Source organism: Rhinopithecus roxellana, chromosome 10 (assembly GCF_007565055.1).
Source record: "Rhinopithecus roxellana isolate Shanxi Qingling chromosome 10, ASM756505v1, whole genome shotgun sequence".
NCBI lineage: Eukaryota > Metazoa > Chordata > Mammalia > Primates > Cercopithecidae > Rhinopithecus > Rhinopithecus roxellana.
This window is the reverse complement of record NC_044558.1, coordinates 15,500,934-15,528,775: the sequence shown is the minus strand read 5'-3', so window position 1 is coordinate 15,528,775 and position 27,842 is coordinate 15,500,934. Positions and strand designations below refer to the sequence as shown.

The 27,842-nt window shown below is 40.8% G+C and overlaps 2 protein-coding genes across 7 annotated transcripts in view; one reads left to right on the top strand and one right to left on the bottom strand.

Moving 5' to 3' along the window:
* The window catches only part of PLBD1 (phospholipase B domain containing 1), a 65,671-nt gene extending 56,267 nt beyond the window's left edge, over positions 1 to 9,404 (top strand). The window contains exons 7-11 of the mRNA XM_010368457.2: positions 1,444 to 1,644; positions 1,755 to 1,895; positions 6,060 to 6,245; positions 6,886 to 6,992; positions 9,106 to 9,404. Coding sequence (XP_010366759.1) covers positions 1,444 to 1,644; positions 1,755 to 1,895; positions 6,060 to 6,245; positions 6,886 to 6,992; positions 9,106 to 9,288 — 818 coding nt within the window. The 3' untranslated portion in view covers positions 9,289 to 9,404. The remainder of the gene's footprint in view (positions 1 to 1,443; positions 1,645 to 1,754; positions 1,896 to 6,059; positions 6,246 to 6,885; positions 6,993 to 9,105) is intronic.
* A 719-nt stretch (positions 9,405 to 10,123) lies between these two features.
* The window catches only part of ATF7IP (activating transcription factor 7 interacting protein), a 139,598-nt gene continuing 121,879 nt past the window's right edge, over positions 10,124 to 27,842 (bottom strand). For 3 of the 6 annotated variants that reach the window (XM_010368455.2, XM_010368456.2, XM_010368454.2), the window contains exons 14-15: positions 16,903 to 17,015; positions 10,124 to 15,401 (exon numbers count right to left, since the gene is read on the bottom strand). In XM_010368455.2, coding sequence (XP_010366757.1) covers positions 14,982 to 15,401; positions 16,903 to 17,015 — 533 coding nt within the window. In that variant the 3' untranslated portion in view covers positions 10,124 to 14,981. The remainder of the gene's footprint in view (positions 15,402 to 16,902; positions 17,016 to 27,842) is intronic. The other 3 variants (XM_030938984.1, XM_030938986.1, XM_030938985.1) reach the window with 1 other exon arrangement.

The following is a 27,842-nucleotide window of genomic DNA, read 5'->3' as shown; positions in this document are numbered from 1 at the left end:
TAAATTTATATAATTTTTACTTGTCAAAAAATAAAAATATTAACTAAATGATAGTTTAGATCTCAGATATGGCAAAAATGATAAAAGTGGTAAAAAATAATGATAGAAATTTGAGACTATCTCAGTCCATTCTGACCAGTATGACAAAACACCTCAGACAAGGTAATTCATAAACTACAGAAATTTTATTGCTCACAGTTCTGGAGGCTGGGAAGCCCAAGATGAAGGGACTGGAAGACTCAGTGTCTAATGAGGGTCTGTTTCTCATAGACAGTGCCTTCTCTCTGTGACCTCACCATAGTGGAAGGGGCTAGCTAGCTCTCTCTGGACTATTTTGTAAGGGCATTAATCCCCTTTGGCAGGATGCACCAAAGGAACTTACCACTCTGGCCCCTTCTAACTCTACCACTGGGGTCCTTTTCTGACTCTTCTTCAACACTGACAGTTGTTCCATTACTGTTACTGATGACAATATATCCTCTCTTTTTATTACAGCTGTGCCTGATATTCTGTCCTTTCCATACTAATCCCAGTGTAAACCACAAAATAGGTCTTCAGAAAAGACTGTGGCTTCACTGATTTTCCTGTGTTGCCTCTAACATTTATAAAAAAGCATTGACGAAGAGTGTCAATGACCGAGTTTCAAAACCATCTTTACTTTTCTAAATGTAGATGTTTTTCCATGTATAAAAATTACGCACTTAGCCAGGTGTGGTGGCCCACACCTGTAACCCCAGCACTTTAGAGGCTAAGGCGGGTGAATCCCTTGAGGTCAGGAGTTTGAGACCAGCCTGGCCAACATGGTGAAACCCGGTCTCTACTAAAAATACAAAAATTAACCAGGCATGGTGGTGCACACCTGTAATCCCAGCTACTCTGGAGGCTGAGGCACAAGAATCGCTTGAACCCAGGAGGTGAGGTTGCAGTGAGCTGAGATCATGCCACCACACTCCAGCCCGGGTGACAGAGTCAGACTGTGTCTCAAAATAAAAAAAAAAAGAAAAGTAGACTTATACAAAATTTGAAAAATATGGGAAAGTAGAAGAGAAGAAAAAAAGGCATTTATATCCTACTAATGAACCCTGCTAATCCCCTCCCTAATTAAAAGTTCTCCTGCGAAATCCTAGCAAGTTGGGATCTACATCTGTTTATCATTCTGGAAACTTGCAATGTTCTGGATTTAACATTTTTTTTTATTTCAAATCATAAAATAAATTTTCAATGGAGAATCCAGGGGTGGAGGTCTATTGGCACCTCTGTAAGCGGTAGTTGGGTGACTACCACAGAGGTGAGCCAGAGCTGGGGGAGGCTACTGCAACTCAAGGGTAGTAATAACTGACACGCTTTGCAAAATGCATTATGTATGTAAAGCTCTTTGCTAATAATGATGGTTCACTGTTCCATGTATACATATGCTGATGTGTATATTTGTCTTTCCTGCAGGGTTTTTGGAGTCTCTGGATGACTTTTACATTCTTAGCAGTGGATTGATACTGCTGCAGACCACAAACAGTGTGTATAATAAAACCCTGCTAAAGCAGGTAATACCCGAGACTCTCCTGGCATGGCAAAGAGTCCGTGTGGCCAATATGATGGCAGATAGTGGCAAGAGGTGGGCAGACATCTTTTCAAAATACAACTCTGGTAAGTGACCCTGCAGAATAACTGTTAGGCACAGACATATATTTTGATTTAGGCTTGTTAACCAGTAAAGTCATACCCATGCCCCGTCTTCATGTCTCCTAATATTTCAGGCACCTATAACAATCAATACATGGTTCTGGACCTGAAGAAGGTAAAGCTGAACCACAGCCTTGACAAAGGCACTCTGTACATTGTGGAGCAAATTCCTACATATGTAGAATATTCCGAACAAACTGATGTTCTACGGAGAGGTACTTTCTTCATGTCATAAGTCTGAAAACCTGACGAGTATGTGTGAGTTCATATATGGTAGGGGAATGCACAATGTGTGAATGTGTGGTGGGGGAGGGCATGGGGGGGAAGACAGGATGGGGATGCCACTGCTAGTTACACTGGGGGAGAATGACCAGGTTTAGCACAACATGTAAACCTACATCACAAACTCTTGCAGGACAATGTGCAGATTGGGACGCAAATCAGGCATCATGACCCTGTGATTCCTCATGGTTCTAATATTACCTTTTCTCCTGTATTCCTGGTTAAAGCTTTAAGTTCAATTCAGCAAATATTTATGGAGTGCCACTGTGGCCCAGGGACTAGAAAAGCAAGGATATAGAATCCCTGACCTCGAAGGACTCAGGAGTCTAGTAGGGAAGCAAAGCACTCAAAGCAGCTGCAGGAACTCAGGATGGGAAGAGCTGTCATCAGGTCTGGTGTCCCTAGGCCAGTGGTGAACCTAAAGAGAACGTGGCTGTTAGTGGGTGGGGTCAGAGAAGGCACTTCTGGTGGGCAAGAAGGAGTCCAGTCATTTGAAGCCAGGAGACTCACTGCCTTCATTCAAATCTCAGTTCCTTAAAATCTCAGGCAAATCATTGAATCTCTGCAAGCCTCACTTTCCTCATCTATAAAACTGAATCATGATACAGGTCCACAACCAGGTATTTGTAATTTTAAAATTCCAAAACTGTAAAACCACAAATTATTATTTTGTTTCTTGTGTTTTGTTTTGCTTTGGTAGCTAGCTCACTTGGTAGCAACATATGACCTGATCTGAACTCATTTCGCAGCAAAACTGCCAGAAGGAAACTTTTAGTGGTTTTTAATTTTAATTTTTCTTCAGATGGAGTGTTGCTCTGTCACCCAGGCTGGAGTGCAATGGTGTAATCTTAGCTCACTGCAACCTCTGCCTTTTGGGTTCAAGCGATTCTCCTATCTCAGCCTTCCAAGTAGCTGGGACTACAGCCACCACACCCGGCTAATTTTTTATGTGTTTTTAGTAGAGACAGGGTCTCACCATGTTCACCAGGTTGGTCTTGAACTCCTGACCTCAGGTGATCCATCTGCTTCGGTCTTCCAAATTGCTGTGCCCAGCCTGTTTTTTTTTTTTTTTAATTGTCTTTATTTCCTCTTAGAGACACCATGTATACATTAGGCTACAGAAATATCAACATCTTTGATTATGAGGTGTTTCCCAAAGAGACTGTAATGTCACATAATCCACGCACTCCATGGTTGTTCTAAAGTCTGAAAAACCCTAAATTCTGAGACTCATCTGGCTCCCAAGAATTTCTCTACAATTTCACAGGATGGTCATGAGAATCAATTAAGATAAGTAGATAGATTGAGAGAAAATGTTAGCCTTAAAAATCCTATTGGGCAGTTCAGCCTTTATGTTTTAAAAATTGGGAGTTCCTGACAAGGGAGAGTAGACTGGGTGGGAAGAAAGGACACGTTAGGAGACTATTGCAACAGATCAGCTGGCAGATGAATAGAGACAGAACGGAGATAAAGTGTCTACCCTGGGGATCAGGACCTGGTCCTCCGTCTTCCAGGTCCCCAAACTGACTTTGTAATGATGTCTAGAGTGAGCCTCGTCAGTGGAGAATGGTTCACACCAACTAAATGCACTAAGACTTACACATAACACCAATTTTTAAGGTGGGAGTTTTCATTGCCAAGCAGTTCATATACTGCCAAGCAGTGGACCTACCTTCTTTGCTTGTTAGGAAAATCCATCCAAGAAGTGAAATCATTAGATGGTTACTGGTTAGCATGGAGCAGTTCAAAACAGATAACCCAGCTGGTCCCTCCAGCTCCTAAAAGCCTGAAAATAATAGCAGGCCTCAAGAGAGAGATGCTTGCTAAAGTAATCTTTTCTTCTTCGGACAGTTGCTAACAGAATGGTAGACTTGGTTCTCTGCAGTCCCATTGCTAGACCCCTTGAAACTCCCTAAGACTAAAAAGAGTTGATGATGATCTGTCTTTTTTTTTGTTTGTTTTTTGTTTTTGTTTTTGTTTTTTTTTTTTTTTTGCCAGAGGAGAGAACGGAGAGTTAAATTCAGAGCACCTACTGCATTGTAGAAACTCTTCTGGGCCTTTTACTTAAGTTCTCTTGTTTGATGTTTGTAACATACTACCACATAAGTGTTATTGTGGCCATTTTAGTGGGAGTAAAGAAAAGCTCGGAAAGAAACATGTGTTTTGCCCAAACAAATAAATGATATCATATAGCCATTAAAAAGGAGGGGGGGTCAGGATGGGAGGTGGGCACACCTCCTAGCGTATTTAAGCAACTGTGGTATGGTGATAGAAGCCCTGGATGTTTTAGTTAGAAGGCCTGTATTCAGTCAAGTTTTGAGAGGCAAGGAAGACATCTGACCTCTCTGAAACTCTTGTTTCTTCTGTTCAATAAAGGGATGATAATACTTACACATCATCAGGTTGTTGTGAGATTAAACAAGTCGCCCTATTTTATTTTTTTATTTTGAGACAGGGTCTCGCTTTGTCATCCAGGCTATAGGGCAGCTGCGTGATCTCGGGTCCCTGCAACCGTCGCCTCTCGGGTTCAAGTGGTTCTCGGGCCTCAGCCTCCCGAGTCGCTGGGACCACAGGTGTGCACCCCAATGCCTGGCTATTTTTTTTTTATATTTTATAAAAGAAGCAGGGTCTTGCCATATTGTCCAGCCTGGTCTTGAACTTAAGAACTCAAGCAATCCACCTGCTTCAGCCTCCCAAAGTGCTGGGATTACAGGCGTAAATCACTGCACCAGGCCAAGTTGCTCTGCTTTAAATCATGAAGCTTCATGAAATGTGAAGTATAAAGCAGACATTTTCATTATTCATTTGAGCTGTTTTCACAAAGAGAAATGTAATAATCATCTAATGTTTACCAAGTATTAGACACTATAATTAAGCACTCCATCTGAATGCATTTCATGCTTATGCTTATGAAGATGCTTAATGCTGAATACTTAATGAAGATGAAGAAACTGAGGCACAGAAGAGGATAAGCAATTTGTTCAAGGTCACATACTTAATAATGGCAGAACCAGGCTTCAAATCCAGGCAGTCGAATTCCTGAGTCTATATAACCTAGATATGTTTTAGCAACAAATCTGTTTTTCTTCTATAATTTCAATGTCATCCATATCTCAGTCCTTCTGATGCTGGCTCTCAGAATTAGCAAGGCTGAATGTCTTATCATTTACTTTTTGTCTCTGTAACCTCACCCCCAAAGAGGAGGTCCTGTACAACAATACAAAGGAGAAAGGCAGACAAGGGCCAGGAGAGAATGGGTGGGAGAGAACCGTGAATGGTGGAGACATTCCTTGACTGTTCTGTAGGCAATAACCCAGGCCAGTGTAATCTAGGATGTTTCTGAAATTCTGCTTTTACCAGAGAGAGCTGTGTCACATATTTGGTGCTCAGTGACTAGTAGGCTATGTGGCCTTCACACGCTATGAAGCTTTCAATGAAGCTGAGCCTTTATAAATGTTTAGAGTCAAAGGAGTTAAAAACCTAATGTAACCTACAAGATCATCCCCAATCCCCTCACATTATGGACTTCTCCTCTCTCTCCCCATTGACATCTTTCAAAAAAAAGAAGCAGAAACAAAACAAAACAAATGAAGTTGCCTAAGACCTAGTTCTTAAGCCCTGAGCCTAGAATTCAGGCTTTCTATTCCCAGTGCCATGTTCTTCCACTACCTCATGATTACCATTTGACATCTTCCTTTACAGGGCCACATTGTGAACAGCCATTTCTTGGCACTTCAGTAACTAAATCCACTTAGATGAGCTCCCCAGATCGCCTTGCATTATACTTTATTTTGCTCTATAAAGAATATGGTTATTTTTTGGCTTAGAGATTAATAATTTGGGGTGAAAACCAGAGGATTCTGATGCTCTTCTTCCCCTAATGAAATAATCTAGAGGTGTGCTGATTTAGGAAATTTAAAAGGCTGTGTGGCTGCCAGGGTTCACATGCAAAAAGCTTTATTTTGTATACATTATTTTGTAATTAAACACCTGTGCCCATTTTCAAAATAAATGAACATGGATAACTTTTGCTCTCTCTCCTTTTCTGTCTCCTTCCCTGTCAATCCCTCCCTTACTTCCCTTCCATTCCAAATCAGGATATTGGCCCTCCTACAATGTTCCTTTCCATGAAAAGATCTACAACTGGAGCGGCTATCCACTGTTAGTTCAGAAGCTGGGCTTGGACTACTCTTATGATTTAGCTCCACGAGCCAAAATCTTCCGGCGTGACCAAGGGAAAGTGACTGATATGGCATCCATGAAATATATCATGCGATACAACAGTAGGTAGCATATTTCTCAAGAATCATTCTTCAAAACTCCTTTTCTTCCCTATGGATAAAGAATCCATGTAAGCTTATCATCTCTGTACTAGAAGGAATTATAAGAAGTTACTTAAGTATTTAACTAATATTATACATTTTATACTCAATAAATACAGCTTTGGCCTCCTTTATAAAATGAAAGAGAAGGGTCTATACATTTTTTAATTGAAAAAAGTCATCTGCAAGACACAGAAGAAATAACTCATACAGGGTCATTTACAATTTTTCACCAAACACAAGTTTCCTTCCAAGGATAACAGCAGCTAATAAAACAAAAACTGTTCATAAATACCACATCTTTTTTTATGAACAGCATCAAAGTCAAATTTGTATTTCTTTTCTTATGAACAGCATCAGAGTCAAACAACGGAGGCACATTTATCTGGGTCTCCTATCCATTTTTCACTGTGTAAGGTTCTTAAGAGCAGGCTGGGCCTGGGGCCAAGGACTTACTCCTTCCTCACAAGCTAAGGCAGATGTCTCTATCTGGAAGCAGGCTGCGCTGAGGCTTTAACAGACCCCAAAACCTTACTGTGGAGAAGTGTGATCTCCAAATAGCCAATACTCACTTTCTTCCCCATCTCTCTCTGTTTCCTAGATTATAAGAAGGATCCTTACAGTAAGGGTGACCCCTGTAATACCATCTGCTGCCGTGAGGATCTGAACTCACCTAACCCAAGTCCTGGAGGTTGTTATGACACGAAGGTAACATGCTATTGGGTTTTGAATTTAATTCCCACCAGCACACAGGCCTCTCCAAAGGCAAAGTTGCACAGGCAGGAAGCATAGTAATGTCTCTAACCATAAACTCAACCCAGGAATCAGCTCTTTCAGAGATTCTGGTGGTAGGTCCTATTATCTAACTTCAAGTCCCTGCTCTGCCATTTAGTAGTAAATCACATAATTCCATCATGTCTCTGTTTCTTCATCTGTAAAATGGATATAACAGTACTTACCTCATATGGTGTTCTGAAGAATAAGCCTTTCATCTCTGTAAAATGTTTACAACAGTGTTTAGTTATTTGTAAATGTATACAGCCATAATGATGATATTGTTGTCTTAAGTTTTACCAGACTGGCCCAAAGTCCAAAGAACATATTATTCAAGCAGTGTGATTCCATGTTAAACATGAATCGAATGTAGCCGAAGGAGCAAGTTTGGACAAGATGCCTAAAGCACAGAGGTTTTTTCACAACGTTAGAAATGATAAATGCTGTAATGTCTCTCAAAATAAGTAATAAGTAGGTTTGCAGTGGTGTGCTAAAGCCAGCTCATAGACATGCAGGAACCAATTGTTAGTTGACATCATGTTGATAGTTTGAAACCAGTCAAGTGAAAGTATTTACATTATGGAAATCAGAACTTTTTTCCTCAGAAAGATGGTTTTTAAAAATTTACCTGCTCACCACTGGATTTGGGATGTCTGAGGGTATGAGGCATTTGGTTGGCAGAATCATGCTACTACATCCTTTTGCAGTCTTGGCTTGGGTGTTATGTCTTTTCATTTCATCACCTGTCCTAAATTCTGGAAGAAACCTGTCAGGGTAAACTGTGTATTCGGTCTTTGGCTCAAAAAATTATAGGAATGCTGACCCCAGTTACACATTATTCTCTATCAGCCTAATATCTAAACAGGAAATGCTTTAAAGTATCTTGAGTTCCAGCTCAACCTTCTTTTTAGCTATGTGATGAAGGCAAAGCTTTTAACCGTAATGATTCTCAATGTTAACATTTAAAAAAAGAAAAAAAAAAGGTAGATGTAGAGAAGCTGGCACAGATGAAACCCCTATGAATGTTTTTGTATTCCTTTTTTAAAATGGTATTTGCAAACATTCAGTCAAATGTGTGAAGTTTGTATCTATCACAGAATACACCAAGAAAATCACCTCTGCTGCCTTGCCTGGGAGAACCCAAGACAAGCTTCCCTCTACCAAATCTCACTTCTGGAGACAGAGGCCTGCAATTGTTTTTATCAAAAAGTTTCTGTTGAAGGATACTCTTTAAAAATACAATTTCTCTCTTTATGGGGAAAATCAGAAGGGATTCTCTTTCCCTTCTAAGATTAAGATCCGCTGCTAGTCAGTGGTTAGGTGTTTTTGAGAACCACGGCCCTCAATTTTTGACAGTGAGCTCCATTTACTTTAAGACTCTTGTTACCACCCTGATTAATAGCAACTTTTTCTGAGGACTTCATCTATTCTAGGCATTGCTTTGAGCATTGCTTGCATTAAGCCAACTCTATGAAGTAGGGTTATCAGCCCATTTTACAAAGGAGAACACTGACTCACAGAGGGGTTAAGTGATCTTTAAATGAGCTTTGGAGCTAGAATTCTGAATGAGTAATCTGACTTCCTATCTTGCTTTTGGCTACACTGTTCATTTCACACATTTCTAGTTGATTGACATTTGATGCCAAATGTATACAGAAGACTGTATCATATAAAGACAATGTGAAAAATGGCAAGAAAATTTTGTTTTAAAGAAGGCAGCCTGGCGCAGTGGCTCATGCCTGTAATCCCAGCACTTTGGGAGGCTGAGGCAGGTGGATCACCTGAGATCAGGAGTTCGAGACTAGCTTGACCAACAAGGCAAAACCCCATCTCTGCTGAACCTAGGAGGCAGAGGTTGCCGTGAGCCGACATTGTGCCACTGTACTCCTGCCTGGGCAACAAGAGCGAAACTCCGTCTCAAAAAAAAAAAAAAAAAAAAAAAAAAGCTAATATTATGACTTTGGTAGTTGGGGGAGTGGGAAAGGCCATGCATTTAATTTTTTGCCAAATGATTTTTCTAAAATGTCCTCCTCCTCTCTCTTTCCAGGTGGCAGATATCTACCTAGCATCTCAGTACACATCCTATGCCATAAGTGGTCCCACAGTACAAGGTGGCCTCCCTGTTTTTCACTGGAACCGTTTCAACAAAACTCTACATCAGGGCATGCCAGAGGTCTACAACTTTGATTTTATTACCATGAAACCAATTTTGAAACGTGACATAAAATGAAGGAGGGAGATGACGGACTAGAAGGCTGTAAATAAGAAACCAAAGGCACTATTTTAGCTATGTTTTTCCCATCAGAATTATGCAATAAAATATATTAAATTCATTTGTCACTTTCATTTTCCACTGACTTTGTTGTTTTCACAGCAAGCACTTGCTATAAGGTAGAGCACTGTAGAAGAAATGTTATATATATAAATAACACTAAGCTTTAGTATACATGCTAATACACAAGAGGGTATGGCAGAAACTGCTCCTTCATTCAGCAGAATTCATATTCTCCTTTCATGCCTGCTGACACAGACCACATCTCCCAGTGTCCCTCAGATAGTTGTGCCACATGACAATTCTAGCCACTGGAACCTGAGACGAATGCCACTTCCGGGACCAGCCCATAAGAATCTGTACTCCTCCTATGCTCTTTCTCATTTCCCTGGATGAATATGCCTAATGACAAAACCCTAGGAGACGCTAGAGCTTCGTTTTCAAAGGAACCTCTAGTAGTAGTTAGTGATTGTAGTTAATGATTTTTCTGGTCATTAACAGGCATCAGTTGAGTCCTTTTGTGGTGTAGGTTAGGCATACAATATAGTAAACCTTACTGTTGCCTCCTATACGCCAAAAGCACCTATACAATCTGGCAGCAACCCTGCATAGCAACTTTCTTTCAAAACTGGAGAGTTACATGTGATCTGAGTGCCATGGAATTGCGAAGTAGGTTAAATAAGCCATACCATACAGTATGTAATGGGTGACTCTAAACAAGGTGGAAGATTCTTAAAAAAGGAAGAAAAAAGCCACAAGGGTGAATAACCAGAATTAAACAGAGTACTCAGAATGTTAAAAACCCAGTAGTTTTATTTCAAAGTATAAATTTCAGGCTTGCTGGACAAAACCCCACTACAGTTAACACTTATACAGACACCACTCTACTATACATTTAAAAAAGAAACACACACACACACACACACACACACACACACACACACAAACCTTCAAAACCCTAATAAAAATAGGGCCACTTGCTACAGCCCAGTTTGTATTAGACATTAGGAAGGTCTTACTTACATTGTCTTATTATTTACACTTTCAACTGCAATAAAGAAAAATTAGGATGCAAGTTACTTACAAAGGATTTTTATATTTAATTTTGAAATGGCTGATAAAATACTAAAGCCAGAATCCCCAAAAGGTGTTTGATTGCCCAGTTACCTTATTTACAAAAACAAAACAAAGAAACAGACAAAAACAAAAACCCCCAAAAAATGATAAAGACAGCATTTAAATATGGGTACTTAGCTGACTCTACAAATAAAAAACAAAGAAAAGTTTATTTTAACATGGTAAGTTATTTGAAAATGAGAAAACAAAACGTGTGTTTGCATTATCCTATTCCTCCCCATTGGCTGGCTCAAGGGGATGAATGAGTTTCAGGAATTAGACAAGTCTGCCACGCTAACAAACGCTTCATGAGAGATGCTGATTTGTGTGTGTGTCCCAAAAGTTTAAAAAAAAAAAAAAAAAAAAAAAAAAGGGCATTTCCCCAGTAAAAATAGTAAGGAAGGTAGAATCACACATTGGTTTTAGACAGTTATTTGATATTGCAAATACTAGGACTTGATTTTTCTGGAAATTAGGATAAAACAGGCCAACCACAGGTCAGTGATAAAACAATAAAATCATAGGATGTTGAGGATACTGAATTAGCCCAAGTAGTAAAGTCAAGGAGAACATTTGGAAGGAAGGTCTTTGCAGTACCTTACTGTGCTAAGATCACAGTGTAAAAAAGTGAGAGATGAGGATACCACAGGCATTACTTTGTTGACCTTGTACAGTACTGGAAAGTTCATGAAACAAGATAAATGAATACCATGCAGTATTAACCCTGACCTTGTTGCATAAATGGTAATTTGGAGAATATTTAAAGCAAAAGAACAAACAACACAGTTAACACTTACCCAATGCAGTAAGAGAACTGTAAGATACAGCCTACTTAAGGAGGTCTGCAGACAGATGCACCTAAGATTTAAGCTGTTTTAGGTCACTTTTTCAAAGTATTTATTATCTGGCAATGGGGATGGGAGTGGGAAACACCTCTCTGTGAGGCAAATGATATCTCAACAAATACCGACTTTTCAAGGAAGAAAGCTCTCCACTTCTCTCATAAATGTATATACTAACTTAAACAGTATGCAGTATTCTGCATATTTTAAAAAAAATGAATCCAGAGAAATAGAAGGATATAGTTACCTCATAAAATTAACTGTTAACAACAGATGTCTTTGTATGTGATTTATAAATTTCTTGGCAAGAACAGGATTTTTAGAAGAGGCTTACTCACACTTAAGACAGTGAAAACTACTCTCACAGAATGCAAAGTATAGAATAATAAACATCACCGTTATCTTTAAATGCCATACAAACATCCTACATTGCAGGTTGCAGTATCAGGTTTTCAGAATTTCCAATAAGGCAATACCTACACAAATATTGCCAGGCTAAAAATGTAGTAAAACTTGCATTCCCAAAATGGGAGAATCTAGCTTATTTGTATTAATTTGTGAAAAGATACTATGAAACTAAAAAGTTAACTGCGGAGTGGAAACTGCTACTAGAAAGTCTGTTATCAGTAGCTACTTACACTTAAGTCCTCCATTCTCTCTCCCAGAAGAAGCAAACCAAACAAAAAGCATCTATCAATATTAAAACCTGCCTCAATAAAAACCTAGTGTTCTAACCTAGCACCTCTAGTAAATCTAATATAGCTGCTGCCCCTACGTGCCATGGTAGGCTAATTTGAGTACACCATCTTACAATAAATATACTTTTCCCCTAAATAATTGCGAGCTCTCCCTGTACCTTCCTTCCAACTGGAATAAAACATTTTAAGTAATTATTTTACTTTAGTAAATCTATTTTTAGAATTGCTATTTGAGAATTTGTTTTCCTTTGACAGAAAACATAATATAGGCTAGGATAAGGAATTTTTTTAAAAAATTCTACTGGGCTTTCTTCATCTGATTAAATAATGCTATGAAAGCTTTTTATTTAAAAAAATTAGTAAATATAAATAAAAATGTTCATCAAGAGAACCTTTTGTAGGTTATGTAAGAAAAGTATAACCACATGACCATAAAAACACCCAATAAAGAACAATTTGAACAAGGGCCTTCAATTTTGTAGACAGGAATAATCTTGAACACATAATCAACACTGCAACCACTGCAGGTCAAAACATACACATGCAGATATAGACAGGTGTTCATATACATCTAGAAGATCACCGACTCCTTCCTTTTAAAATTTTCATTGTCATAACACTGGCAACTTCTTTACCATCATCATTAGTCCTAGAATGAGTAATATCTACATAGTTGGTTGGCAAATTTGATTTATAGCATACTCCCTTGTGGTCTCATTTTCTGAGAGTGAAAGGAGGTTTGGAGCATTAATTTTTTGGCAATCTATAGGCTTTCTTCATCATGAATCAAATCTTACACCTCAGATGATAGTATACTGACCAGTCAAAAGTCTCTAAAGAGTTTTCTTTACAACTAGAAAACTTCCTATTATAAGCCATCAAAGTTGCAAACAAAACAACATTAACAAAAGAGAGAGTTCCCTCCTGTAATTCTAGGAAAAATGAATGACTACTTTGAGAAGGTAGAAAAATGAATTCAAATATTGCAAAGGAAGAGGACTTGTAAGTTATTTCACAAAATTCATAAATTCCTTTCAAAATATTCTCAAGCACATTTTCACTCCTAAAACTTAACCCAGCCCTCCGGACCTAAACTATCTACACTCAAAACACCTACCTGACACCAGTACAGCTGGCCCTCATATTAAAAATCCATGACCTAAGCTGAATTTTAATAACTTTGAAGAGGAACAGAGAGATACACAGGAGGTTATATCTAATTGTTACATAAAATGACCTCAAAGGATATACTTTAAATTCTTTTTTATTTGAGACAGAGTTTCACTCTTGTCTCCCAGGCTAGAGTACAACGGCGCCATCTCAGCTCACTGCAACCTCTGCCTCCCGGGTTCAAGCGCTTCTCCGTGCCTCCTGAGTAGCTGGGGTTACAGGCATGCACCAACATGCCCGGCTAATTTTGGGATATACTTTAAATTCTATCCAAAGCTAACAAGGGGTACATCAGACTCCACTTGGCACTATCAAAACAAAGTTAAAAGGTTAAAACAGGAAGGACGATGTGAGAATAAAGAGGAAATGAAACTTTCCCCTTGATATTTTAGCTCCTTCTATATTGTGCATCTTGCTATTTGCTTCCTTTGAAAGAATACTAAGGAATTAGTATTGGGTGATAGCTTTGGGTGATCAACTGAACCAGAATCATTTCATAATCTCTAACACCGTGTGCAACACGGACACTAAAACATGTGAAAAATTTTCTTCCACAATATGGTTTTCTCTTGGTCCACTTTACGCAAAGTTAAATAGTGACCAAAAATAAAAGCATCTACAGTTTTAGAAGAAAATAGCCACGTCACATTTTTGGAGTTAAATGTGATGCCATCACCATGCCCGGCTAAGATGAGACTGTGCATGTGCATGTGTGCGTGTGTACATATACATCCATGTACACACACACCCCTTGGTTTAAAAATCACTTGAGTAGGCTGGGCACGGTGGCTCACAACGGTAATCCCAGCACTTTGGGAGGCTGAGACAGGTGGATCACCTGAGGTCAGGAGTTTGAGACCAGCCTGGCCAACATGGTGAAACCCCATCTCTACTAAAAATACAAAAATTAGCCGGGCATGGTGACAGGCGCCTGTAATCTCAGCTACTCTCGGGCTGAGACAGGAGAACTGCTCGAACCCAGGAGGCGGAGGTTGCAGTGAGCTGAGATGGTGCCACTGCACTCTAGCCTGGACAAGAGCGAAACTCCATCTAAAAAAAAAAAAAAATTACTTGAGGAGGTGTGCAAGAAATCAAGGGTAAAAAGGCTGCAAGGGAAGAGTAAGCAACCATGGACATATGGCCATGTTTATTTATTTATTTTTGGCCATGTTTATTTTTGTAGTTCATCTTTAAGGCACAAAATAAATGTAAAAGCCAGATGAGGAAAGGGAGGGGGCCATTGCAGATCTTTTTTAATCTAATTAACAACTTAGGAGACCAGACAAAAGACACGACAAATAGATCCTTTCCTGTGTTCGAATCAACCTATTTTAAACTATTTAGCCATTTTGTTTTTAATTCATTTCTTTGGGTTTTGTTTTGATTCTGTTTAAACCATTTAACTAAAATGATCCTACAGATCCTTTAAAAGCAGAATCATGCCAGTTACACATCTCAAATCCTTTGATCTACTACTTCGTACTTTAAGAGGTAAATTTGAGAATAAAAATGGGAGATTCCAATGCAGTAACACATACATAGGGAAAAACACACATAAACACCCACACGTATTCCCCAGCCTCAAAACTAAAGCAAGGTACACATTTACATTTCCAAACCCCAAAGCCTAAACTGTCCAGGAAAAGATTCTAGCTTTGTGGGCTGAGTTTATTTTGCTTCTGGTTATAAACAAATGTAGTGTATACACACATCTGTCCAAGAAATCTTGCACGAGGTGGATTTTACATGGGGTATCATGCACAAGATTAAAAACAAGACCAAAAGGTGGAAATTTTAAAAGAGGAAAATATAAAGGCTCCAAGGTTTAACTGCTCTGGGTAGAAGAGATCACATCTGTTGACTGAGGATCACAGAAAGGCCCAAAACGTCCATAAATATCCTTGGCTCGTACTGCAAAGTAGTATTTGCTACCAGATACAAACTGGGTGAGAGTACATGCCATGGGCAAGGGAAGTGCCTTGACTTCCCCTATCTTTTTCCATTGTGAGGGCACAGTGGCACTAGGTTCCTCATGGTAAGCATAGAGATGGTAGCTATCAACAGTGGCACAGCTTCGATCCACCTCCAGGACACTCCATGACAGTACTATGCCATTTTGACTCTGAACTCGTGCTAACTTCAAGTGTGGCTTCTGAGGCAGAGATGTGCTGGCAGCTTCTGGGGGCACACGTTGTGGTTGTGGAGCTTCTGGTAAGGGTGCTGGGTGCACAGGGCGTGGCGGCTCCTAAAAAAACAAGTCACACTGATTTATAATGATCACAAAAACAACATTTTAGAATGTTAGAATTAAAACACCTTAGAGAACATACATAGAGATATCATTTTACATCAAGAATTCTAGGAAATACCAAATACCATATCAAATTTGGCAAGTTCTATTTGGGGTTTTGTAATGAATGATGCCACAAACAATGATGCTGAGGTTATTCCTGCTCTACTTCCTAGACCTAAAATATTTTGAGTTTTTCTTATGAAATAAAAAGCCCCTGCTGATGGAACATCATTTTGAGAAACATGGAAATAATGATCTACTTCTAACAAAATAATTTATGATTGAATTATCTATCTTACAGATTATCACTTCAGTATAACATTTTAAAATATCATTATGGCAATCAAGATCATATAAAATTGGAGAATACAACTATACTTTCATTTTTAAGTTATTTTGCAATATAAGACAGTAGCATTTTCTTATAAATAAGCACATTAACACTGAATGTGTACTATATTTTTGGCCAATTTACAAGAAAAAGGTGATATTTAAACCGAACTGTGAAAGATAGGATCCAGAGATGCAGAAATAATCATGTACCTTTCAGTCAAAAATAAAGCATGAGCAAAGGCATGTGGACAGGAAAGTGAGGGGACGCATGGACAACAACAAGTATTAACTTTTTCTTGGATATAGGGCACATGAAGAAAAATCTAGAAAGACAGGTTAAGGCCAGATGAAAAAAATGTGACTCTAACTTTAGGAAGTCCTACTGACTTTTCTAACACTGGAACATCATTATCATTATGATGATATTTCATACCAAACACTGACAAAATTGTGTCACAGGATAATGTGACGTTGTTTTGGAGGCTAAATCTAAGGAGAAATCTTTGGTTATCTCTGCTGCCTCTTAACTAATGAATTCCCAATATCATTGGGTTCTTTAAAACAATTGATGACAATGTAGCAGTTAGACATGGCATAGTTTAAAACAAAAGAATAAAATTAACACATGGAAAAATGTCCTTTTTAATTTAACTATGAATTAGGAATGATCTATATTTCACTTCATATACCCCAACTGTGGACCTGTTTTTGTATACTGTACACCACAAGCAAACTCGATGATTCTAAATGATCATCCCTATGAACATTTGTTCATAATGGTTTAAGATCAATTTTTAGAAATAAACTTCTGAAAAAGCAAAAGACCTAACACTTCCCTTGGATATAACCGCTTTATTTATTTATTTTTTTGTCTTTTGTCTTTTTTTTTTTTTTTTTTTCCTTTTTGTGGAGAACGGGGTCTCGCTGTATTACCCAGGCAGGTCTCGAACTCCTGGGCTCAAGCTATCCTCCCGCCTCTGCCTCTCTGAGAGCTGGGATTACAGGCGTGAGCCACCGCGCCCGGCCAAGGATATAACCACTTTAAAGAAAAATGCCAACTACAATAATATTTTACACCTTTACAGTTGAGAATTTTACAAAACCAAGCATCAACACTTACAGTATGCACTTGTGGTGGTCGGTGATGCACTGTGAGCTGAGGTCCTGTGGATCCCAGGGTTAGTCCATTGTTTACAACATACGTGGTTGTTTGAGGCACTCGAACTGTAACACCTACAAAAAAAATTACAAGATAAAATAATTCTATTGTAAATTTGGTGGAAAACGGATTAAATATTTCAAGTCAGTGAAGCAATGTTTTCAAGATTCGAAAGGAAAGATATTTCTAACTTAGAGGTCCTATTCGTATTCAGCCAAGCTATCAACCAGCCTGTGGATAAAAAAACTTTATGTGCAAGCACAAAAAAAAAATTTTAACTACCACAAACCTTCTCTCAAATAGTCACTGGAGAATATGTGCCACCAATATGTGAGAAAATAAAGAGAAAAATATGAGACACAAGCAACAGGAGGTCCAGCACAGGGAGAAATAAAAGGATCCTTACCAGGAGAACTATGAACAAAAATCCTAGAACACTGGTTGTGTACCGCATGTAAAAGGTAAATGGCCATAATGGAGCAGTGTGACTCAAAAGACAGACAAATTGGGAGTATCTTCATAAAAATCTCTGCAGTCTCATCTTTTCAACCAGGACAGAAAGCCAGAATAAGTCATCCTTGCCATGTATTAATGAGGTTCCTCTCATTTTCTCCATGCCCAGCTCCTTGGTTGAGGATACTCATTTCACCCCACAGAAAACTGCTGTGACATACACCAAGGAAACAAAAATAGAAAATTTAGAGCCACCTACTGCCCTGACCATACTCCTGCCATTTATTCAGTACCTGGCCCATGCTGTAGTTTGGCCTGGTGCCTGGACGATAGTGAGCAAAGTTTCCCAGAACTCATTTCCAACCTTGTTGACTAATTTTCCCAGATAATGCTCTTGTAAACTTGAGAGAGTTGAAGCCAAACTATGATCCAGAGACTCCAATTAGTTTATTTTCTAATGACAGCATTACTGTTTCTTTGAACAGCTATATTTTTCCTTGCTATCACATTTTGCAAAACTACTACATATGTGTGATGGTTAAAACTGAGTGTCAACTTGATTGGATTGAAGGACACAAAGTGTAAACCCTGGATGGGTCTGTGAGGATGCTGCCAAAAGATACTAACATTAGAGTCTGTGAACTGGGGAAGGCAGATCCACCCTTAATCTGGTGGGCACAATCTAATCAGCTGCCAGAAAATATAAAGCAGGCAGAAAAACGTGAAAAGGAGAGACTGGCTTAGCCTTAGCCTCCCAGTCTACATCTTTTTCCTGTGCTGGATACTTCCTGCCCTGGAACACTGGCCTCCAAGCTCTTCAGTTTTGGGACTTGGATTGGCTTTCCTTGCTCCTCAGCTTGCAGACAACCTATTGTGGGATCTTGTTTTTTTTTTTTTCTGAGACAGTCTCGCTCTGTTGCCCACTCTTAAGTGCAGTGGTGTGATCTCGGCTCACTGCAACCCTCCGCCTCCTGGGCTCTCCTGACTCAGCCTCCTGAGTAGCTGAGATTACAGGCTTGTGCCATCGTGCCCAGCCATTTTTGTATTTTTGGTAGGGATGAGGTTTCATGATGTTGGCCAGCCTCATCTCGAACTCCTGACCTCAAGTGATCTGCCTGCCTCAGCCTCCCATAGTGCTGGGATTACAGGCGTGAGCTACCATGCCCAGTAGTGTGGGACCTTCTGATTGTGTAAATTAATACTTAATAAACTCCCCTTTATATATACAAACATTTACTATAAAGTATGCATTTTACATATATTTAATATTTATATATAATTAAAAGATACACTGTATATATAAAGTAGGATATAAAGTGGATATATACTATTAAGTTTATATGTAGTATATATTTTATGAATATACCCTATTAGTTTAATACATAATATATAAAATATATATCCTATTAGTTTACATATAGTATATACTATATGAATATTATATATAGGATACATATATGTGTATATATACATATATATACACACACACACAAATATATATATTCTATTAGCTCTGTACCTCTAGAGAACCCTAATTCAGATTTTGGTACCAGGAGTGGGATCCAGAGGAACAGGATATTAAGGATGGAGTTCTTTCATTGGTTTTGGGGTTTCTGGAGTTGGCTGCTTAATGTGATTAGACCCAAAAATGTTAAAAACTCTATTTCTAATAGTATAGAGAACACTGACAGTCCCTGGTGTGAACTGTTTACAGAGTTATGCAAAATAAATGCATTTGACACTCCTGATTCACAGCTTGTGAGAAGCTAGGAGTTTAGTGACTCTATACATAATACTTTGGACCATATGTGGAGAACCAAGGAACATAATGAAGCTGGTCAGTTGCTCCTAAGTGCAGTGGACAAGGTGATGAAAGAAAATGATGAACTCAGGGATTCTGTCTCTAAGCTTCAGAAGAAGATACTAAGGCTCAAAACTGCTAAGATTGCCCTGAATCAGAGTCTTATCTCCTGTAGAGAAAGAGCTCAAGTTGTGGAAAAACAGACATAAGCTCTTATCATGCGAGTGTCTGACCTGCAATGAAAGATACATGCACAGTCTTGCCAGGTGTCTACTGTTAAAGTGAGGGCACTGACTGGAAAAGAATGGGACCCTGAAACTTTGAATGGGGGTGCGTGGAAGGACCCAGATGAAGCTGGGGACACTGAGTCTGTAAACTCTGATGAAACTTTTCTGCCAGAAAGAACAGCTTCCCCATTCCCAGTAGTGGCAACGTCCACTCCCTGACCCATGCTGCCATCAGTCTTTCCAACTTTGTCTGAGGAAATAAAGCCTGTGCTATGTGAGGCAACAGTGAAGGCTTCCCCTGAGGCAGTTCCCAGGCAAGCCAATGTTGATTCTTCTCAGGAGCCACTCCAAACACCTCTCTTTGTTTCCAGACCTATAACTAAAGTACTGGGGGGCCCCTAGAGGTGAGGCTGGGAGTGTGACCTATGAGGATGTATGCTACACTCAAAGAGAACCGTTTCGAGTTCTCTAATTCATATATACAGAAATCTGGAGAACAGGCATAGGGATGAATATTATGGGTATGAGATTATGGTGGAAGGAACAAAGTTGGATCAGGCTGAATTTCTTGATTTGGGCCCACTAAGTAGGGACTCTGCATTTCAGGTTGCAGCTCAGGGAGTTAAGAAAAGGTTCTAATAGGTTATTTGCATGGTTGAAATAAGGATTAAAGGATGGCACACGGTGAGTGAGCTGGAAATGACTGATCTCCCTTGGTTAATGTAGAGGAAGGGATCCAAAGACTAAGGAGGGTGGGATGGTGGGGTGAATCAGTCACTTTAGAGCTAGTCATCCCAGCTGGGAGGGTCCAGAAGATATACCCTTGACCAATGCCTTGAGAAATAGATTTGTGAGGGCAGCATCTGTATCTTTGAAGAGCCCTCTAATTGCTCGACTCTGTATGTCAGATCTAACAGTGGGAACTGCAGTCACTCAACTACAAAATTTAAATATAATGGAAATAATTGGATCCCTAGGTGGCAAGGGCCAAGTGGCGACACTCAAGTGTCAAAGACAAGGTGGGCATAGCTACCACAACGGACAGCAGAGGCAAAGTGGCAATCAGAAGAGTCTGACTTGGATAGCGCTCTGGCATTGGCTAATTAATCACAGTGTTCCTGGAGGTGAAACTGATAGGAAGCCTACTGCATTCCTACTTAATTTATACAACCAGAAAGTTTCTAGGTCAAATGGACAAAAGACTAAATTGAATAATAAAAACAGAATGACGACCCCTCAATGAATTTCTAGACTTGAGCCAGTTTACAGACCAAGAACCCCTTGAATGAAGGGGAGGCCTGATGCCCTTGAGGAATGACCCCACTACATTCCCAACAATTTATGCAGTGAATCTTTCTCCCATCCTTCCCCAAGGAGATCTCTGGCCTTTTACCAGGGTAACTGTGCACTAGGGAGAGGGTAATGATCAGACATTTCAGGCACTACTGGACACTAGTTCTGAGCCTTGATTCCAGGGGACCCAAAGCATCATTGTGGTCCTCCAGTTAAAGTAGGGGCTTATGGAGGTCAGATAATTAATGCAGTTTTATCTCAGGTCTCACTTACAGTGGGTCCAGTGGGTCCCTGGATTCATCCTGTGGTCATTTCCCCAGTGCCAAAATGCATAATTGGCATCAACATACTTAGTAGCTGGCAGAACCACTACATTGGCTCCTTGACTAGTAGGGTGAGGGCAACTATGGTGGGAAAGGTCAGTTGGAAGCCATTAGAGCTGCCTCTAAAAAATAGTAAATCAAAAACTATCCATCCCTGGAGGTACTGAGGAGATTAGTGCCACCATCAAGGACTTGAAAGATGCAGAGGCGGTGCTTGCCACCATGTCCCTTCAATTCTCCCATTCGGCCTATGCAGAAGACAGATGGATCTTGAAGAACGGCAGTGGATTATCATAAGCTTAATCAAGTGGTGACTCTAATCGCAGCTGCTGTATCAGATGCGGTTTCATTCCTTGATAAAATTAACACATCTCCTAGTACCTGGAATGCAGCCATTGACTTGGCAAATCCTTTTTCTCCATTCCTGTCCACAAGGACCACCAGAAGCAATTTGCCTTCAGTGGGCATAGATGACAATATACCTTCACTGTCTTACCTCAGGGGTCTATCAACTCTCCAGCTGTGTGTCATAATCTTATTCAGAGAGACTCTGATCAGTTTTTGCTCCTGCAAGATATCGCACTGGTCCATTACATTGATGACATTATTCTGATTGGATCAAGTGAGCAAGTAGCACCAAAAACACTGAACTTATTGGTGAGACATTTGTGTGTCAGAGGATGGGAAATAAATCTGACTAAATTCAGGGAACTTCTACCTCAGTAAAATTTCTAGGGGTCCAGTGATGTGGGGCCTGTCAACACATTCCTGTTAAGGCAAAGATTAGTTGCTGCATTTGGCCCTTCCTACAACCAAGAAACAAGCACAACGTCTAGTGGACCTATTTGGATTTTGGGGGCAACACATTCCTCATTTGGGTGTGTTACTCCAGCCCATTTATCGAGTGATCTGAAAGGCTGCCAGTTCTGAGTGCAGTCTAGAACAGGAGAAGGCTCTGCAACAGGTTCAGGCTACTGGGCAAGCTGTTCTGCCACATGGGCCATATGACCAGCAGATTCAATGGTGCTTGAGGTGTGAGGGGCAGAGAGGGATGCTGTTAGAGCCTTTGGCAGGACCCCATAGGTGAATCACAGCGGAGGCCTCCAGGTTTTTGGAACAAGGCACTGCCATCTTTTGCAGGTAACTACTCTCCTTTTGAGAGACAGCTCTTGGCCTGTTAACTGGGCTTTGGTGGAAACTGAACATTTGACTGTGGGTCATCAAGTCACCATGTGACCTGAGCTGACTATCATGAACTGGGTGCTTTCTGACCCATTTAGCCATAAAGTGGTCATGCATCAAATGGAAGTGGTATACATGTGATTGGGTTCCAGCAGGTGCTGAAGGCACAAGTAATTTACATGCAGAAGTGGCTCAAATGCCCATGTCTCCACTCCTGCCACCCTGCATTCTCTTACCCAGCCTGCACAGATGGCCTCATGGGGAGTCCCTATGATCACCTGACAGTGGAACAGATGACTAGGGTCTGGTTTACAGATGGTTCTGCACCATATGCAGGCACCACAGCAAAGTGCACAGAAGCAGCACTACAACCCCTTTCTAGGACATCCCTGAAGGATAGCAGTGAAAGAACATCTTCTCAGTGGGCAGAACCTTGAGCAGTGCACCAGGTTGTATGATTTGCTTAGAAGGAGAAATGGTTAGATGTGTGATTATATAGATTCATGGGCTGTAGCCAATGGTTTGGCTGGATGATCAGGGACTTGGAAGAAGCATGATTACAAAATTGGTGAACAAAGAAATTTGGGGAAGATATATGTGCATGGACCTTTTTAAGTGGTCAGAAACTGTGAAGATATTTGTATCCCCTGTGAATGCTCACCAACGGGTGACCTCAGCAGAAGAGATTAATAATCAAGTCGATAGGATGACCCGTTCTGTGGACACCACTCAGCCTCTATCCGCAGCCACCCTTGTCATCGCCCAATAGGCTCATGAACAAAGTAGCCATGGTGGCAGTGCTGGAGGTGATGCCTGGGCACAGCAACATGGACGTCCACTTACCAAGGCTGACGTGGCTATGGTTACTGTCGAGTACCCAATCTGCCAGCAGAAGAGACCAACACTAAGCCCTCGATACGGCATGCCATTCCTCGGGGTGATCAGCTGGCTACCCGGTGGGAAGTTGATTATATTGGACCTCTTTCATCATGGAAAGGGAAGAGGTTTATCCTCCCTGGAATAGACACTTACTCCAGATATGGATTTGCCTATGCTGCACACAATGCTTCTGCCAAGACTACTATCCATGGACTCACAGAATGCCTTATCCACCATCATGGTATTCCACACAGCACTGCCTCTGACCAAGGCAATCTATGGCTAAGTGCAGCAGTGGGCTCATGCTCATGGAATTCACTGGTCTTACCATGTTTCTCATTGTCCTGAAGCAGCTGGATTTACAGAACGGTGGAATGGCCTTTTGAAGTCACAATTAGAACGCCAACAAGGTGACAATACTTTGCAAGTCTGTGGCAAAATTCTCCAGAAGGCTACGTATGCTCTGAATCAGCGTCCAATATTGGTGCTGTTTCTCCAATAGCCAGGATTCATGGGTCCAGGAATCAGCAGGTGAAGTGGAAGTGGAACCACTCACCTTCACCCTTAGGGATCCACTAGCAAAATTTTTGCTTCCTTTTCCTGCGATATTACGTTCTGCTGACCTAGAGGTCTTAGTTCCAGAGGGAGGAACGCTCGCACCAGGAGACACAAGGATTCCATTAAACTGGAACTTAAGATTGCCACCTGGATACTTTGGGCTCCTCTTACCTTTAAGTCAACAGGCTAACAAGAGAGTTAGTGTTGGTTGTGGTGACTATACCAGACTACTACCAAGAAGAAATCAGTCTACTGTTCCACAACGGAGGTAAGGAAGAGTATACATTGAATACAGGAGATCCATTAAGGCGTGTCTTAGTATTACCATGCCCTGTGATTAAGGTCAACAGGAAACTGTAACAACCCAATCCAGGCAGCAATAAAAATGGCCCAGACCCCTCAGGAATGAAGGATTGGGTCACTCTACCAGGAATGAAACCACAACTAGCTGAGGTGCTTGCTGAATGCAAAGACTACAGAATGGGTAGTAGAAAAAGGCAGTCATCAATACCAGCTATGACCATGTGGCCAGTTGCAGAAATGCGGACTGTAATTGTCATGAGTATTTCCTCCTTCTTTTGCTAAAACATGTTTGTGCATATATGCACTTGTACGAACAAAATATCTTTATTTCCTTTTCCTTCATCATGTGACATAAGATTTATTGACTTCCTATCAACATTTAAAAATTGTTAACTTTACGTCACAGTATTTGGCTTGGAGATTGGTGCGTTTCCAGTTCTACGAAGGATAACTATTATATTAGGTGTAAGTATGGCCTTATTACTCTATTTGAAGACTGTGTATGATATTAGGAGATGTATATGGATTCAAGTTGACGAAGGGTAGACTTGTGACAGAGTTAATACAAAGTGTCACTTGATTGGATTGAAAGACACAAAGTATTAATCCTGGGTGTGTCTGTAAGTGTGTTGTCAAAAGAGATTAACATTTGAGTCAGTGGGTGGGGGAAGGCAGATCCACCCTTAATGCGGTGGTCACAATCTAATCAGCTGTCAGCAAGTAAAAAGCACGCAAAAAAAACATGAAATGAAGAGACTGGTCTAGGCTCCCAGGCCTACATTTTTCTCCCCTGCTGGATGCTTCCTACCCTGAAACACTGGTCTCCAGGTTCCTCAGTTTTGGGTGTCAGACTGGCTTTCCTTGCTCCTAAGTTTGCAGACAGACTATTGTGGGATCTTGTGATAGTGTTAACATTTAATAAACTACTCTTTATAGATATATATAAAATATGTACTATATCTATAAATTAATAGGCTATGTGTGTGTCTTATTAGTTCTGTCCCTTTAGAGAACCCTGACTAATTCAGATTTTGGTACCAGGATTGGGGGTCTAGAAGAACCGAATATGAAGGATGGAGTTCTTTCGTTGGTTTTGGGGTTTCTGGAGTTGGCTGCTTAATATGATTAGACCCACAAATGCTATGGACTCTACTTCTAATAGTATAAAGAACACTGATAGCACCTGGTGTGAACTGTTTAGAGTTATGCAAAATAAATGCATTTGACACTCCTGAATTGCCGCTTGTGAGAGGCAAGGAGTTTAGTGACTCTATACATGGTACCTTGGACCATGTGTGGAGAACCAAGGAACATAATGAAACTGGTCGGTTCCTCCTAAGTTCAGTGGACAAAGTGATAAAAGAAAATGATGGGCTGGGCGCAGTGGCTCACGCCTGTAATCCCAGCACTTTGGGAGGCCAAGGCGGGTGGATCACGAGGTCAGGAGATCCTGGCCCACACGGTGACACCCCTTCTCTACCAAAAATGCAAAAAAATTAGCCGGTCGTGGTGGCGGGCGCCTGTAGTCCAAGCTACTCAGGAGGCTGAGGCAGAAGAATGACGTGAACCCGGGAGGCGGAACTTGGCAGTGAGCCGAGATCACATCACTGCACTCCAGCCTGGGCGACAGAGTGAGACTCCGTCTCAAAAAAAAAAAAAAAAAAAAAAAAGAAAAGAAAAGAAAAACAAAGAAAATGATGAACTCAGGGATTCAGTCTCCTGGCTTCTGAAGCAAATACTGACCCTGAAATCTGCTAAGATTGCCCTGAGTGAGAGAGACAGTTATCTCCTATAGAGAAAGAGCTGAAATTGTAGAAAAACAGACACAAGCTCTTATCATGCAACTGGCTAATCTACAACAAAAGAGGCATGCACAGGCTCACCAGGTGTTTACAGCTAAAGTGAGGGCATTGATTGGAACAGCTTCCCTACACCCAGTGGGGGCAACATACCCTCCCTGACCCAAGCTGCCATCAACATACCCTCCCTGACCCATGCTGCCATCAGTCTTTCCAACTTTGTCTGAGGAAATAAAGCCTGTGCTATGTGAGGCAACAGTGATGGCCTCCTCTGAGGCAGTTGCCAGGCAAGACAATGTTGAGTCTTCTCAGGAGCCACTCCAAACACCTCTCTTTGCTTCTAGACCTATAACTAGACTAAAGTACTGGTGGGCCCCTAGAGGTGAGCTTGAGAGTTGACCTATGAGGAGGTAGGCTACACTCAAAGACAACTGTTTTGAGTTCTCTAATTTACATGATCAGAAATCCGGAGAACAGACATGGGGATGGATATTAAGGGTATGAGATTACGGTGGAAGGAACAAAGTTGGATCAGGCTGAATTTCTTGATTTGGGCCCACTAAGTAGGGACTCTGCATTTCAGGTTAGCTCAGGGAGTTAAAAAATAAAAGGTTCTAATAGATTATTTGCTTAGTTGAAATAAGGATTAAAAGATGGCACATGTGAGTGAGCTGGAAATGACTGATCTCCCTTGGTTAATGTAGAGGAAGGGATCCAAAGACTAAGGAGATTGGGATGACAGAGTGAACTTTATCATCAGTCACTTTAGAGTTAGTCATCCCAGCTGGGAAGGTCCAGAAGATATACCCTTGACCAATGCCTTGAGAAATAGATTTGTGAGGGCAGCACCTGTATCTTTGAAGAGCCCTCTAACTGCTCATCTCTGTATGTCAGATCTAACAGTGGGAACTGCAGTCACTCAACCACAAAATGTAAATACAATGGGAATAACTGGATCCTAAGTTGACAGGGGCCAAGTGGTGGCACTCAAGTGTCCAAGGCAAGGTTGGCGTAGCTACCATAATGGACAGCACAGGCAAAGTGGCAATCAGAAGAGTCTGACTTGGATAGAGCTCTGGCATTGGCTAATTAATCACAGTGTTCCTAGAGGTGAAACTGATGGAAGCCTACTGCATTCCTAATTTATACAACCAGAAAACTTCTAGGTCGATGGAACGAAAGACTAAATTGAAGAATAAAAACAGAGAATGACGACCCCTCAAGTTCTAGACTTGAGTCAGTTTACAGACCAAGAACCCCTTGAACGAAGGCGAGGCTGAGTTCCCTTGAGGAAGGATCCCACTACATTCCTGACAACTTATGCAGTGAATCTTTCTCCCATCCTTCCCACAGGAGACCTCTGGCATTTTACCAGGGTAACTGTGCATTGGGGAAAGGGAAATGATCAGACATTTCAGGCACTACTGGACACTGGTTCTGAGCAGACACTGATTCCAGGAGACCTAAAGCATCACAGTGGTCCTCCAGTTAAAGTAGGGGCTTATGGAGGTCAGATAATTAATGGAGTTTTATCTCAGGTCTCACTTATAGTGGGTCCAGTGGGTCCCTAGATTCATCCTGTGGTCATTTCCCCAGTGCCAAAATGCATAATCGGCATTGACATACTTAGCAGCTGGCAGATCCACCACATTGGCTCCTTGACTGGCAGGGTAAGGGCAACTATGGTGGGAAAGGTCAACTGGAAGCCATTAGAGATGCCTCTAAAAAACAGTAAATCAAAAACTATATCCCATCTCTGGAGGTACTGAGGAGATTAGTGCCACCATCAAGGACTTGAAAGATGCAGAGGCGGTGCTTGCCACCATGTCCCCATTCAATTCTCCCATTTGGCCTATGCAGAAGACAGATGGATCTTGAAGAACGGCAGTGGATTATCATAAGCTTAATCAAGTGGTGACTCTAATCGCAGCTGCTGTATCAGATGCGGTTTCATTCCTTGAGAAAATTAACACATCTCCTAGTACCTGGAGTGCAGCCATTGACTCGGCAAATCCTTTTTCTCCATTCCTGTCCAAAGGACCACCAGAAGCAATTCGCCTTCAGTGGGCAAAGATGACAATAT